Genomic DNA, 12,500 nt, shown 5'->3' on the forward strand with positions numbered 1-12,500 from the left:
ACCGATAATTTCCCGTCTCCCGTCTAGCCGGTCGCGGTCGTTATGCATCGGAATGCGTCCTATATGTCCCCAAACCCCCAGTTCCCCGCCGTCGTCGCCGTTGCGCTTGCCCGTAGGAGAGGCAGGATCGGTGGTGTGCTGCAAATGGAAAAACGGTGTGTCAGCATCCGTTGCAGCAGCAGCAGGGGCGTTTGATGAACGCTTTGTTTTGTTTGCGTTTCACGGTCACGGCCACTGCTCCGGCACCGGTTCTAATTGCCGTCAACCTGCTGTGCGATGGATGTGTGCTCAAGCCGAAAACTGATCAAAACTGATTGGATTCGTTGCCGATAAGACACTGTGGCGAAGGAGGAGGAGGAGGAGGATAGAGCGAGAGAAGGGCACACAACAGATGGAAGACATTAACGCTGCTCTTGGACCTCCTGGGCTACGTTTTGCTTTGGATTGTTTTACGTTGATTCAAGAGTCTGCCAAGAGGATTTGTCAAGAGTCGGTTAATAGTGATAATGAAAGGGAAATTTATCGAAAAGAGAGACACCACGAATGCACCGCAAAATGGAGAGTTTTCTTAATGCACACATCACACCACCGCACCGACAGCTAAGCTATCATTTGCGCTCACTTATTCGGTGCCAACTTCCCGGCAACACCACCAATAGCGGATGTTTTGTTTTGCTATCTGCTAGTAGCCGGCGGGATGTGAATGAACTGCTTGCGGCCACCGTCGTTTATTGATAAGCAACATGCTGGCTACGATAAAACTGGAACTGGCTTCATTAACTAATCGTCATACAGCCCTGTCCCATCGGCTGCTCACGCTGGGCGTTGGCGTCGAACTATCGATTTTGAGCGGCACACCATTTGCCCGCACACTAATGAATGCTATCGGTCCCGGTGTGCAGTAGTGCACAGATGTTGCTGCAGCAGAGGTGCGAGCGGTGATGACATTTATCAGTTTGCAATTTAAGACACACCACTGGCCACCTGTGTGGACACAGCGATCGGTAATCGATTCGAGATGGAGTGCGATCAATTACTGCGACTAGGGCTCCCCTTTTTTTGTGTCGTCACAAACGTCGCTTGGGTGCGTCATTATCAGTGCGTTATGCTGCCACCGCACGGGAGGGCATCATCTTCATCTCGCTCGCGCGCCCTTACCCTGATCCCTAGTTTTGCGATCGCTACCCATTACCATAAATAACCTCGCAAAATGGACACTGGGCGTGCGACTTGTTTGCTGGTGCGCGCTGGTGGCGTTCGTCACCTTAAATGTGATGGATAATCCAATTGACACAAACGATGGCAGAGCGATGGCACTTTCCACTATGAATCCCTTGTGTCCCTGTGTCTGGGTGTTTCGGTGACACACAGAGGCCGTATGGTGCCGAGAGCTCGCGTTCAACGCACTGCCTGGGTGCACTCTTCCACGGAGAGGTGAAAAGCGCACCTGATACACTCCAGAACAGCACAACGTAGCGTCGCCAGCGATGTCAGCGTGATCCTGATCCGAGCTTGGGGCTCTGGAAGCGAACTGATGATCGCGATCGCGAAGGAATGTTCGATTTCGAGCGGAACCTAATGGCGAACACGACGACGCACAACAAGCACAGTTGCGTTGTCGTACCCGGGACGCGCTCCGAGAGTAATCGGATTAGTACGAATCATCCGAATCAGCCGTAGATCGGGAAGCCACTAGTGGTTATCATCCAAATTGTTCTAATCAGCCAGCCAATGTGTGGGCCCGCGTTCGTCGGCCGGCTGCTCACGATGGACTAGTTTGGTCCGGGTCTGGTACTCGAGGATGTGTGCCGCCGTGGCCTCACTGCGACACACTTGGCACACATCGTCATCGGCGCTCACGCTAGTAATGGCCAGTACGACAGCATCACCATCATGATCATCATGATCCACGGGGACTGCACGCCGTTCGCGCTCACCGGTTGAGAGGGGGCCACCTACTGGAGCCGCGCCGCACGGCTTTGGCGGCATACATCAACCATTGGCTTCCGTCTGCTGTGCACATCGGACCCCTCCCGCTTGTCGCCTGTCCTGCCAAAGGTGATTCTTTTGAAAGTGCGTGAGTGGCCTGGTAGGGAAAAGGCCAACCGGAGCCCTGGAACACACATACAGCACAACCACTGAGTGACGGCGCACCACCACGACAGGTCTGGTGACCAAGTAGTGGCCCCCTTATTTACATTGCCACCATGTCGATCGTATAGCTTCAATCTATTGCATCTAAACCACCACTACCAGAGATGGAGAGTGATAGAGAGAGAGAGAGAGAACAGAGTGCGTTTTTGCACTAACTAACAACCATGTCCCCGGGCAATGAATTCTGGCGTCCGTTGTGATCCGGTGGTGGTGGTGGTGCTGGTGTTGTGCTAGTGGTTGTTATTGTTCCATAGGGGGTGGAAGCATATCCTCGATCATCGTCTTCGTTATAGTAGTTGTGATCTGGTCCCTCCAGCCCATGATCCATGATGTCCAGAGTACCGCTTGGTTTGGCTTTTGTTTGGCCGAAGATGCTTCCCCTTTTTTTTGCTGCGAAATTGCTTGGTCCAATCTACCTAGCGCAGCGTGAGCGTAATCAGTGTACCTTTCGTGTCGAAATGAATCGTTCATTTTTAAGTGTATTTGTTTAAATACTTCTTTTTACTTAACTTATATGCGAAGTTTTGCGTGGAAGAGGAGCATTACGTTCGTTTCTCGATTACTTTCTGTTCTCTTTTTAAATTTTATGTTTTGCTTTGTTGAATAGCAGCAAGCTATGGTTTACAATCTAGGCAACCGTATGGTTTCGTTGTTGATGATGATGATGTAGTAAAATTCCGAGATTTGTCTTCTGTGCGTTGTAGAGACTACACGCGCTTCAACTACGCTCCGCTCGAAAGTTATAACGTTCTGTTAGGAGCTGGAGTGTGAACAAAGTGTAGTTTTTTTCGAAATTAAAATAGTGACGAATTCAGTGAAGCAGAGATTTTACAATAACCTGCAGCCAAGCAGGACTTTTAGAGCAATCGAAAAGGAAGATTGCGGAGAAAATTTATCGGGCAGTGGAGAACCGGACTTCTGGATTTGAGCCGTCTGTCCTCAACAGCATACCAGGTAATAGGCATCGATCTTTCATTGTAAGATAAGGGAATTGTAATGCCATTGGTGTATGATTTATTTCGTAAAAATCACGAGACGATGGTGGCCCTTGAAAATTCGAGTCTCAAAATCGTAGGTAACGTGATCAAAACCTAGTTGCTGCAAGAAACCTAATTTTCAGAGAGGCTACTATACATTAGTTGCAAACTGGTTGAAATCCAAGGAACTAGCGATGCAAATTACATCGGCACTGCATATTTAACAACTTTGCGATAAAGCAAAGCGGTAAAGAATATTCTAGTTTTCGAAAAGCAATCAATCTTTGGTTAATGTTTCTCAATTTGCTTGAGCAGAAGACGGCGATAAGCCGTTTCATAATTTCGAGCGCCCTTCTCGGGTTTTTTCCAGAACAGACGGTGAACTATTTATACATTCGTTCGTCCAGTTTGTCACACAAGAAAAGGAAAGGAAGAAAGAACAAAAAAAACGAGAAAAGATGATTACAACTCACTATCTTCGTGGGCCGATGTACGCCCATGGAAAGGTACGTCGCGTAACGGAAGCTTTGATTTGTTTGGCTCACGGTCGCATAACGCACCCGCTGGCCTGCCCGCCTGCACGCTGGCTGCTGGCCTGTTGACTGAGGGTGCAGCGTTTTGAGCAGTGGTGAGAGCGTAGAGACAGACGGTCTTTGGGGTGCACGGACACCACACAACACCATACTCCCGGGTTGCATCGCTACCATTTGGATTAGGAGCACCGCAAGCTGCTTCGGTGAGCCTGAACTGCCCGAGAACGTTGTCGTCGTTTCTGGTGGCGTGCGTGCGCGATAATCAAGACGCGTCGTTGGGTGCTTGGAGCGTGTTATCAGCGAGCGTCAACGTAGTAGTGCTCCTCTCACGCTCACGCACTTTTGTCCAACCGCGGGGATGACCCGTTCGAGTGCCGTAGGTCGGTTAGCTGTGCTCACGCTACGGTTGCCTATCAGCCGGGACTGCCAAGAGCCGGCCACACAATACAATACGCAGCTGCTGCTGATGAGTCAATCGGACTAGGAATTTTCCACTTTGGATCGGATTATCGGTGCGGAGAGAGAGAGAGAGTGCGTTGTCGTTGTCTGTTTTGTCGTTCCAATGCTTGTTGACAATCAGATCGCCCAAGGTGACAATCGAGCATCACGGGGAACGCAATGAAAAAGTTCATTCGCAGCCCGGATCCCGTTATCAGCCTTAACACGCACGGAATGTCACAACAAATGCAGCATGCATCGCTTTACCCCCTTTGGCTTGATGCTGTAATCAGCCACAAGCGATCATTGATCCATTCGGCATCTCAGTGTGCAAGCCAGGCTGCCGCAGATCGATTACGGAATTGACGATTTATGGGGTCAATGTGTAAAGGACTTTCGCTGCCGGAGGGGGGTTTCAATGGCGGGAATGGGCAACGGCAACGTGCCCATCATGCTCGAGTGTTCTTGATGCCGTGGATTGACTGCCGTGCACTTGGAATCAATAGATAGAGGAGGGCCCACGGATTGATGCAGCGCGTAGATCGCGCTAAGCAAGTTCTGCGAGCGATAAGGCAAGTGGTCAGGTTATCTGTCCAGTTTGCCAATTTGCCAAACGTTCAACTAATGTCTGCGCAAGAGTGTATCGATAAGGGTGCAGGAAATCCCCCCGATAGTGTGAGGGCTCACGAGGGGGGGGGGGGGAATTCTGTCACGCTCTGTGTTGCTTACCTTCGCTTTGAAGTAGGTCGGCACGTTAAAGTATCCGGAGGGGGAATCGTTGACGAACGGTGCACCGGCCACGTTACAGAAACTGTTGACCGTACCGAGCACCAGCAGCACCACGATCGATGCCTCGATGAAGAACAGCAGATCCGGTGGGGTCGTGAAGTGATCGATCAGAATCCAGCCTCCACGCCAGGTCGCGACACACATCGCACCGTAGACGTAGGTGTAGAGCCGTGACCAGCAGTAGAACGCAACCGGATGCTCGTGCACGTCCAGCCACTCGGTGAGCTTGTCCTGCAGCAGCATAAACAGCAGATGGCCACCGTTGCCGAACACCATCAGCACCACCATGCGCCACAGTTCATCGTGCGGGAAGAGCAACTCATCCATCAGGTTCCAGGTACCACGCCAGAACCCGATCACCAGTGGCCCGATCACGAGGGCCGCATAGATGTTGTTGAGCAGCTCCGATACCTTCGGCTCACCATTGTCCAGGCTGTGACGGGCCTTCTTGCTACCGGTGAGCTGGTCAAGTTGCAGGAAACTACCGCGCATACCGTCCCTTTACTTTTCTCCGACGACGCACGATATGTTAAGGATCGCCCGACGGAACGGAAACACTTTTGTACCGGCTCCGGTGGTCTAGTGTCGTCGGAACAGTCGGCCCGGTTGTGCGCCGTTACGCCACCGGTCGTCACCACTAGGTTGCTAGCGAATCGTTCGCGCACGCACACACTGGCTAGGAGGCGAATCCTGGGTCGCTTAGCCCTGTTGCCGCACATTCATATGCACCCGGCACTGCGAGCACTCGCGAAAGGTTGGTGGACGGCTTGGTGGACGGAATTCCAGGAAACAGTCCAGACACAGCACAGCGGTCGGGCGATCATGCAACGATCGCTCTCGACAATTCCTCTTCGAGTCGAGGTCTTCTTGTGCGGTTGCAACGCACCGCTGCACTCTCTAGACTCTAGTGGCGACAACACGCGCCTTGGAGAAGACGATGCGCACCCTTGGCTAGCTCGCTCGGCGACTAATCGTAATCGTAGCGCTGCACTCCGGCCGGCACCGATTGGAGGTCTGACTGACGGTCGGAAGTGTGTCAAATGGTTTTATAGTTCCGCGGGCAGCCTTTGTGTACGTACTGGTGGTCGCTAAGCCTTCGCCTTCTCCTTCTGCCTACGACTACTGGCCGGCTTGTCGTTGGTGCGCCGCCTGTCACTACGTCGCGGCCACGACAAACGCACTGATGTGTGACAGGTAGCCGCAGGGAAGATGCATCCTCACCGTTCGACCGTCTGTACGTCCGGAGATCTCCACCATCATGGTGCTCTCTGCGCACACCTTCCCTTGCGATCGATAAGATTGTAGCCGCCGAAGACGGACACAGCTTATCAGAGCCCTATGGGCGAGGGTGTGCACCACGAGCTCACCACGTTTCACCCTCGCGGTCGGATCTCGCCCTGATTTGCTACCTAGCAATGGCTGATACGACGACGTCATCGATGTCGCAGCCTCCGGTCGGGTATTTCGGGAAACTTCCCACCCGATTCCCGATTATCGATGGGGCCGATTTGGTGGACGGTGGTCGATGTTCCGCCCATGGAAGGCGACAAGAGTTGCGGGGTCCGTTAAAAAGGGGAACTTTCTCATTCTTTCCCTCCTGGCGCCACGTGATCGTGGCCCATCCGCTGTCCGCGCACTTTGTTCTAAAGCGTCCAGAAGACAAATATATTCCTATCCGTACAATCAGCGGTCCCTCTGAGCGGGAGGTAGGGGCCGGGCCACGCGTTGCTACCTTGCGCTGAATCCGATCGAGCGCGCGGAGGTGGCGTGAGATTGGACAACTGTCACATTGTTGTTTCTCCGCGGGCTATCTGACAGGCGATGTGATTTGATGGTGTCGTCTTCCTTAAGCATCTTTCAGGAAGCCAAAGGTTCATTTTGCAAAAAAAAATTAAAAAAAAAAAACACAAACACCTCACGAGTGTCTTTGTGTTCTGTTGTGCGAAAAGTGTTGTGTCTGTTGTTGTCATCGCCGTAGAGCTGGAGTTCCCGCGGGCATGATGATTGTTCGGTCACCGATCGACCGCTTGTGAGGCTGGCTGGGTGGAGCATCTTTCACTTGCGTACGGTTTCGGTCCGGCTCTAGTCGCTAGCCTGCGCTAGTTGTCCGGCGATAAGAGCACCCGGATGATATGATCTAAGGTGTGTATAGTCGGACGCTATCAGCGGACCGGTTGCGCTTGGACAAAAGCTTCTTCTCCGTTGTCGCTCTAGTTGCAGCATCATTCAGTTGCAAATCATGATAAAAGCTGTGCTTTCTCACGTAGATACGATGATTCGACGATGTCTATCCCCCATTCCCACAACACGGTGTGGTGATTGTTTTCATCTTTTATCTGAATCTTTATTCACTTCCAATTATAGAGCACCATTAACACATGCTTATAGGTGTTTGCAACTTTATTCCTCAATTGGTCTTTCTTCATAAAACTTCCCTAAACGCTTCATTTCCTCCAGAGCACCTGCCTTCCAGATGAATGTTGTGTTGTGGGACACTAATAATAGAAGCGAGACATAATTGTTGCCTCGTGCATTCCATTTCGCGACGGTAGTTACGCGAGTTTAAAGCGACATCATTACCCTGTTTTACAGCCCGTCAATGGGGCGGCAGTAATCATCTAATGGATGACTCTTAGCGATACTTACTTGCTGGCCATTACTAGCGCTAGAGAAACAATTGCTTTCCCATTTATTTTTTACTTCCCGAAAGAGCCCCATGGAATAGCGCATCCGCATCACCGCCGTTTACTAGCGGAGCCGTTGGATACAAAAGCATCAAAAAGGGCGAACCCTAGAATCGCATTCGAATTCCGGAGAGGATTGTCAAGATGCCAATCGGACAACGAACTTGCCAGAAGGATAAGGTCCCTTAAATATCCATTTGATGTTTTTCGTCAATATTTATCGTCAGCAGCCCAAGGACGACAGGGATATGACACCATCTTCCGGTCGAAGCGTGGTCGAGGTGACACTTGGCACAACGTCATCACCGGGTGCGTGTCCGGATGAATTTAATTTCTTTTTCGAGTAGTAAGAGAAACCATTTAGGTGAGGTATTTTCGGTCGTATCGGTCGTTCCCCTATTTAAGACCGTTAAGCCGTTAATCAGGCATCCGGAGTCAGCCGCGCGACTCACACGCCTTCCTCGGCAAACGTCGGTGAACGTGGCAATCGATTTAATGGGCGTTAAATATTTACCTTCATCCTGAAGCGCGTCGGAAAGCTAAATATTGCCTCCTTGCGATCGGTGAGAATGATGAATGGTGGCGCTAGTAGATTGCGGACTGATTTCAGTGCCACCAGGCCGGCGAGGCAGATCGCAGAAATGGCAAGCGCTGGCCAGAGCTGAAAGTCTGAAACGATAAGCGGAACATAATGGCGAATGCTGTTGATTCATCTCTCTCTCTCTCTCTCTCTCTCTCTCTCTGTGTCTATGGTCTAAACTATGACTATTAACTTCCACTAAACATCGTTCATTGATAAATCAATCGATCATGTGTGGCAGCGATATCACCACAAAATGGCAACCAGATAGCCAAATAGCATCTCGGATGCTCGAAGGATTGATGAGGATGATGCCAAACGATGCACACATCGTACCTCGGCGTACGGCGTTATCTGATTATATACTCCCTTGCTCAGGCACAGGTCGACCGGTCGGGAGGAAGCAAGCGGTGTGTGGTTAAAATTGGCTCGCTGTAATTAATCCCGGCTACCCGGTTGACCGGTGTGCCATTGACCAGAACGTTCGCAAAGTTCTACCGACGTCTACGGTGATCATCGGGGTCGGGGATCCTGTTTTGCGCGCTAATGCTTGCTAATAGTTGCAATTTAGAACTGCATTTCGTTATTGGCAATGCATAACGGGCACTGGGTTGTAATTAGTGAGCTCACCAGCTGCCGGGGGTGTCGCTCGCGACGTTACAAGCCCCTCCCGGTGGTTGATTGGCGTTGGATTGACGAGTGGCTCGAGAATCACCGTAACGAGTCCATGTGCACCCGGTTAGGGTAAGGGACAGTACCAGTGTGCCATCAAAGATCGTTAGCATGCGATCGATGGATAGTATAAGAATCTTGCTAATCACTATGCTGATAGAGGGGATGCTCTGGGAACTTCTTCGCTGGTTCGGTTTACGGCTTTACAATGTCGATTGCTTTCGAATTGGGTGTGGGTACTTTCAACCTTCTAAAGAAACGGAACACGTGCCCTTTTTGATCAAGAATTTCAAATTTTACGTTGCAAATCTAAACAAAATTGGATGTAAGCTTTTACTTTACGCTGGTCACTGTATACTCTTTCAAGAAAAAATATATTTTTGGCGCTCCATTTGACCTCGAAATAACAGATGACCTTTTTACTATGACAAACAGTGTAATTAATCTTTAATTAACTGTTTTATTGTTGTTGTGGTCCGTGTCCCGGCTGCCATGATGAAATGATGTCACAAAATAACCTTAGTTTATTAACAGGTTATTCCACTGTTCTGTAACGTTGAGTACATGTGTACCCGTAACATGTTCCGATTGTTCTCCTAATTCGATCTACGAATAGAGACCATTTTGGGGACTCTATTCCTCCTCATTAAAGCTTTCTTTTTGTACATATTTTCACTAACACTACCATCACCATTCCAACAAAGACATTCAGACACTTGACTCACCAATGTACAGTACCATCACCTCCCAGCCACCGCGCCAGTGCATCAGGCAGCTCATGCTGAAGACGTACGTGTAGACGCGCTTCACCAACCACCGCTTAACCGTTCGCGAACGGCTTCTCGGTGCATTCCGGGTGAGTGCCAGGTTCGCGTTCAACGGTTCCCGCAGCAGCGCGAAGGTTGTGTGCAGTGTGGCACCAAGCACAAAGCATAGCCAGGCCGGAAAGTGGTCCCGATACAGATCCATGTAGCCCCAGGTACCCCGCCAGTATGTAACCACGAGCGGTGCTACGATAAACAGCGACACGAGCGTATCACCAAAGTGCAACCACTGCTTCCGGCACCGGCGGGACCTCTGGATGGCTCGCTCTGCTTCAAATACTTCCTCCTCCTTACAGTCCATCTCGGAGGATTGCATTTTTACGGACACTTCACAATCACACACTGCCAGAGCTAGACTAGCGAGTAACGAGGCCGCAATGGTCGCTAGGTTCGCGGTACACTTGATCCGACGATGAACTGACTTGCGTGCTTGATCGTTACGGTGTCATCGTTTCAAGCACAGAGCCTCATCGCTTCTATCTTGTGGTAAATGTGTAAAATCTGCGATCTGCGAATTCGTTTACACGACTAATTAGCACACCACCTAAGTGTAGCCAGATGTGTATCTTAAGTAGAGCTGCCACACAATTGGTGGGCGCTCCAATGTCAAACCCTTTAGCGTTGGTATTCACTGGCCATCGCCATCTGATCACTGGCAGCCGGCGGTGTCGTTGTCGTCGTCGGTAGCATGGAACACTAGCCCGCTGGCATGGATCGGTCCTCTCGCGTGGTCCACTCTGCCCAACTCTGGCAACGCGATAAACCCTTTGATATATGATCCACAATAATCCATATCTCGCTGCTGCCTGGGCTTATCCGCGATAGGCGAAACAAGGTGGCTACGCCGGGCACGATAATCTCGCGGGTCTACTACTTCGGAGATCGTTACGTCGACCGCACGGCTAGCTAGCGGGCTGCAGGCACTCTGCAGATCCGGACCTGTTGCTTGCCGGCGGGTTACTGGTGGCTGATGTTTGGACTTTGCTGCTCCGGACCGGACCACTGGATCATCCTGCCGTGTGATGGTCGATAGTTTGGCTTCCGTTTGGTTCTCCATCCCTTTCGACGTCATCATTGTCGTCGTTGTCGTCATCCATTTTCGCGCCACTAGCCGCCTGCCAGACAATGCGCAGGCGGCATCTCGTGTCGAGGCGTCGGACGGCAGAAGGCATCGGCACTCCGGTTCCCGGGGGTGGATATTCGCGCCTGGTAACGGGCCGAGGTCGGATGACACCATTTCACCCCCCCCCCCCCCCCCCGGCAGCAACCACTCGAAAAGGGGCTGGCAACGAGTGGGTGAGGAAAACTTGTGGGGTTGCCGGGTTTTTATTGTCGCTGCGCGTGGTCCCTCGTGGCCCTTTCCGCGGCCAACCAGCCAACCAGCCAGCCGTTTGCCAGGATGATTGATGTGAAGGAGTACGGATGGATTGAGGTTTTCACAGGAGACACACCATATGGTGTCAACAGTTTGTTGGTGGAGGTGGGGTGAATTCGTAGTGCCGATCGGAGCGAATCAACACGGTCAGTGTGCCATTAAGATTTTCGGGGTTTAAAGAACTCATCGGATCCGCTTTCAAGGTCCCGACGATGATGATGTTGCTAGTAGAGTATTCAAAACATTTAATTGGGCCACCATAAAAGGCACTCCAACACACCGGCTAGCCACAGACGTCACTCCCTTGAGATCCCTCTTCGGCCAGAGACAAAACCGAGAGCGTTGGCCGGTCTGCATGGCGGTTGATACACCGTTTGAAGAAGAGATAAGCGCTTTAAAATATTGGACAGCAATTAGCGACGACAGGACAAGAACGGCGCCGATTGTACGGTTGAATTAAATGGACCCAGGAGAGCATGATTTATTGATCGCGGGCCCTAAGGGGTAGTGGAACGCCGTTATCGAGCCGTTTTTCTGGTGCTTCTTGCACCACAGTTCGATTGTTTCTCACGCGCAGATAGTGAGTGACCGACAGAGTTCCGATTGCCATTTCAAAGAAATCAACACATCAACGATCATAGAAGTAAATGTGGACGGGGGTGATTCAGGCGAACAGCTTATCGGATGTGTTTTTATGCAAATGAAACGCAAAAAGGGGGACCGGCAAGCTTCGAGTAAATGTTTCGAGGATTTTCTCTTTTATTGCCAACAACCTACAACTTCAAACGTAATTACATTTTGTGTATTTGTGTGCCAGTTGTCACCTGCAAAACGAAAGGTTGCTCCGATCGCTTAACAATTAACTTTCGCCGCCAATAGCTTCCGTCACTCCCGGGTGTTCGCCGGCTTACCATGTTCCTCTACTACTACTCAGTACTGTCTAACAACAAGAGGGGCGCCCTCGTTTTCCAACCAACCAACCAATCGTCGTCTTACAGGCCTAACAGATGTACAGCTATAAACGGGAGCCACAAAGTTTAGAACACGCACACTTACACGCAGACATACATACACATGTACATATAAATCAATTCTGTAGCTAAGTATTAAGTGTGTAGGCTGGCAAGTGATTGACTGATGATGTCCTGTCCTTTAACGGCTCATAAGATCTGCTTCAACCAATCATTGCGATCGCCTTGTCTGATCGTATGCAGCGTTTCGAGAAAGAGCTCGTTCTCCTGCTTCGCTTTGCTGCTTTCACTGTGTCACAACGCACATGTCTGTGTTAATTGTATTTGAAGGTCTCAAAGGAGAGTTCTCCTTTATTGTTTCGTATTATTTAGTTCGCTCCTAACTATTCATTGTATTACGCTCGATTTCAGTCGCCCCTGTTCTCATGGTTCCACATAACGCACATTTTTAATCTTATTTATGGTTAATATACGTTATTAGAAAGAAATCTCGATTAGATGAT

General features: G+C 50.5%; 3 protein-coding genes across 7 annotated transcripts in view; 1 reads left to right on the top strand and 2 right to left on the bottom strand.

The window, feature by feature from the left end:
* The window catches only part of LOC126573456 (uncharacterized), a 9,562-nt gene extending 3,665 nt beyond the window's left edge, over positions 1-5,897 (bottom strand). The window contains exons 1-2 of one of the 2 annotated variants that reach the window (XM_050233603.1): positions 1,625-1,763; positions 1-138 (exon numbers count right to left, since the gene is read on the bottom strand). The exon at positions 1-138 is cut by the window's left edge and continues 1,013 nt beyond it. Coding sequence is in view for 1 of the 2 variants with exons in the window: in XM_050233604.1 (XP_050089561.1) it covers positions 4,832-5,383 (552 nt within the window). In the remaining variant the exon portion in view is untranslated. Of the gene's footprint in view, positions 139-1,624; positions 1,764-4,831 lie in introns of those variants that run through there. The other variant, XM_050233604.1, reaches the window with a different exon arrangement.
* LOC126573443 (phosphopentomutase) overlaps positions 1-12,500 on the top strand; it is a 54,619-nt gene that overhangs the window by 11,157 nt on the left and 30,962 nt on the right. The gene's annotated exons all lie outside the window — the stretch shown is intronic.
* Positions 11,844-12,500, bottom strand: part of LOC126573462 (START domain-containing protein 10-like) — a 20,779-nt gene continuing 20,122 nt past the window's right edge. The window contains exon 5 of the mRNA XM_050233610.1: positions 11,844-12,500. This exon is cut by the window's right edge and continues 1,811 nt beyond it. The gene's annotated coding sequence lies outside the window, so the exon portion shown is untranslated.

This window comes from Anopheles aquasalis, chromosome 2 (assembly GCF_943734665.1).
Source record: "Anopheles aquasalis chromosome 2, idAnoAquaMG_Q_19, whole genome shotgun sequence".
Lineage (NCBI taxonomy): Eukaryota > Metazoa > Arthropoda > Insecta > Diptera > Culicidae > Anopheles > Anopheles aquasalis.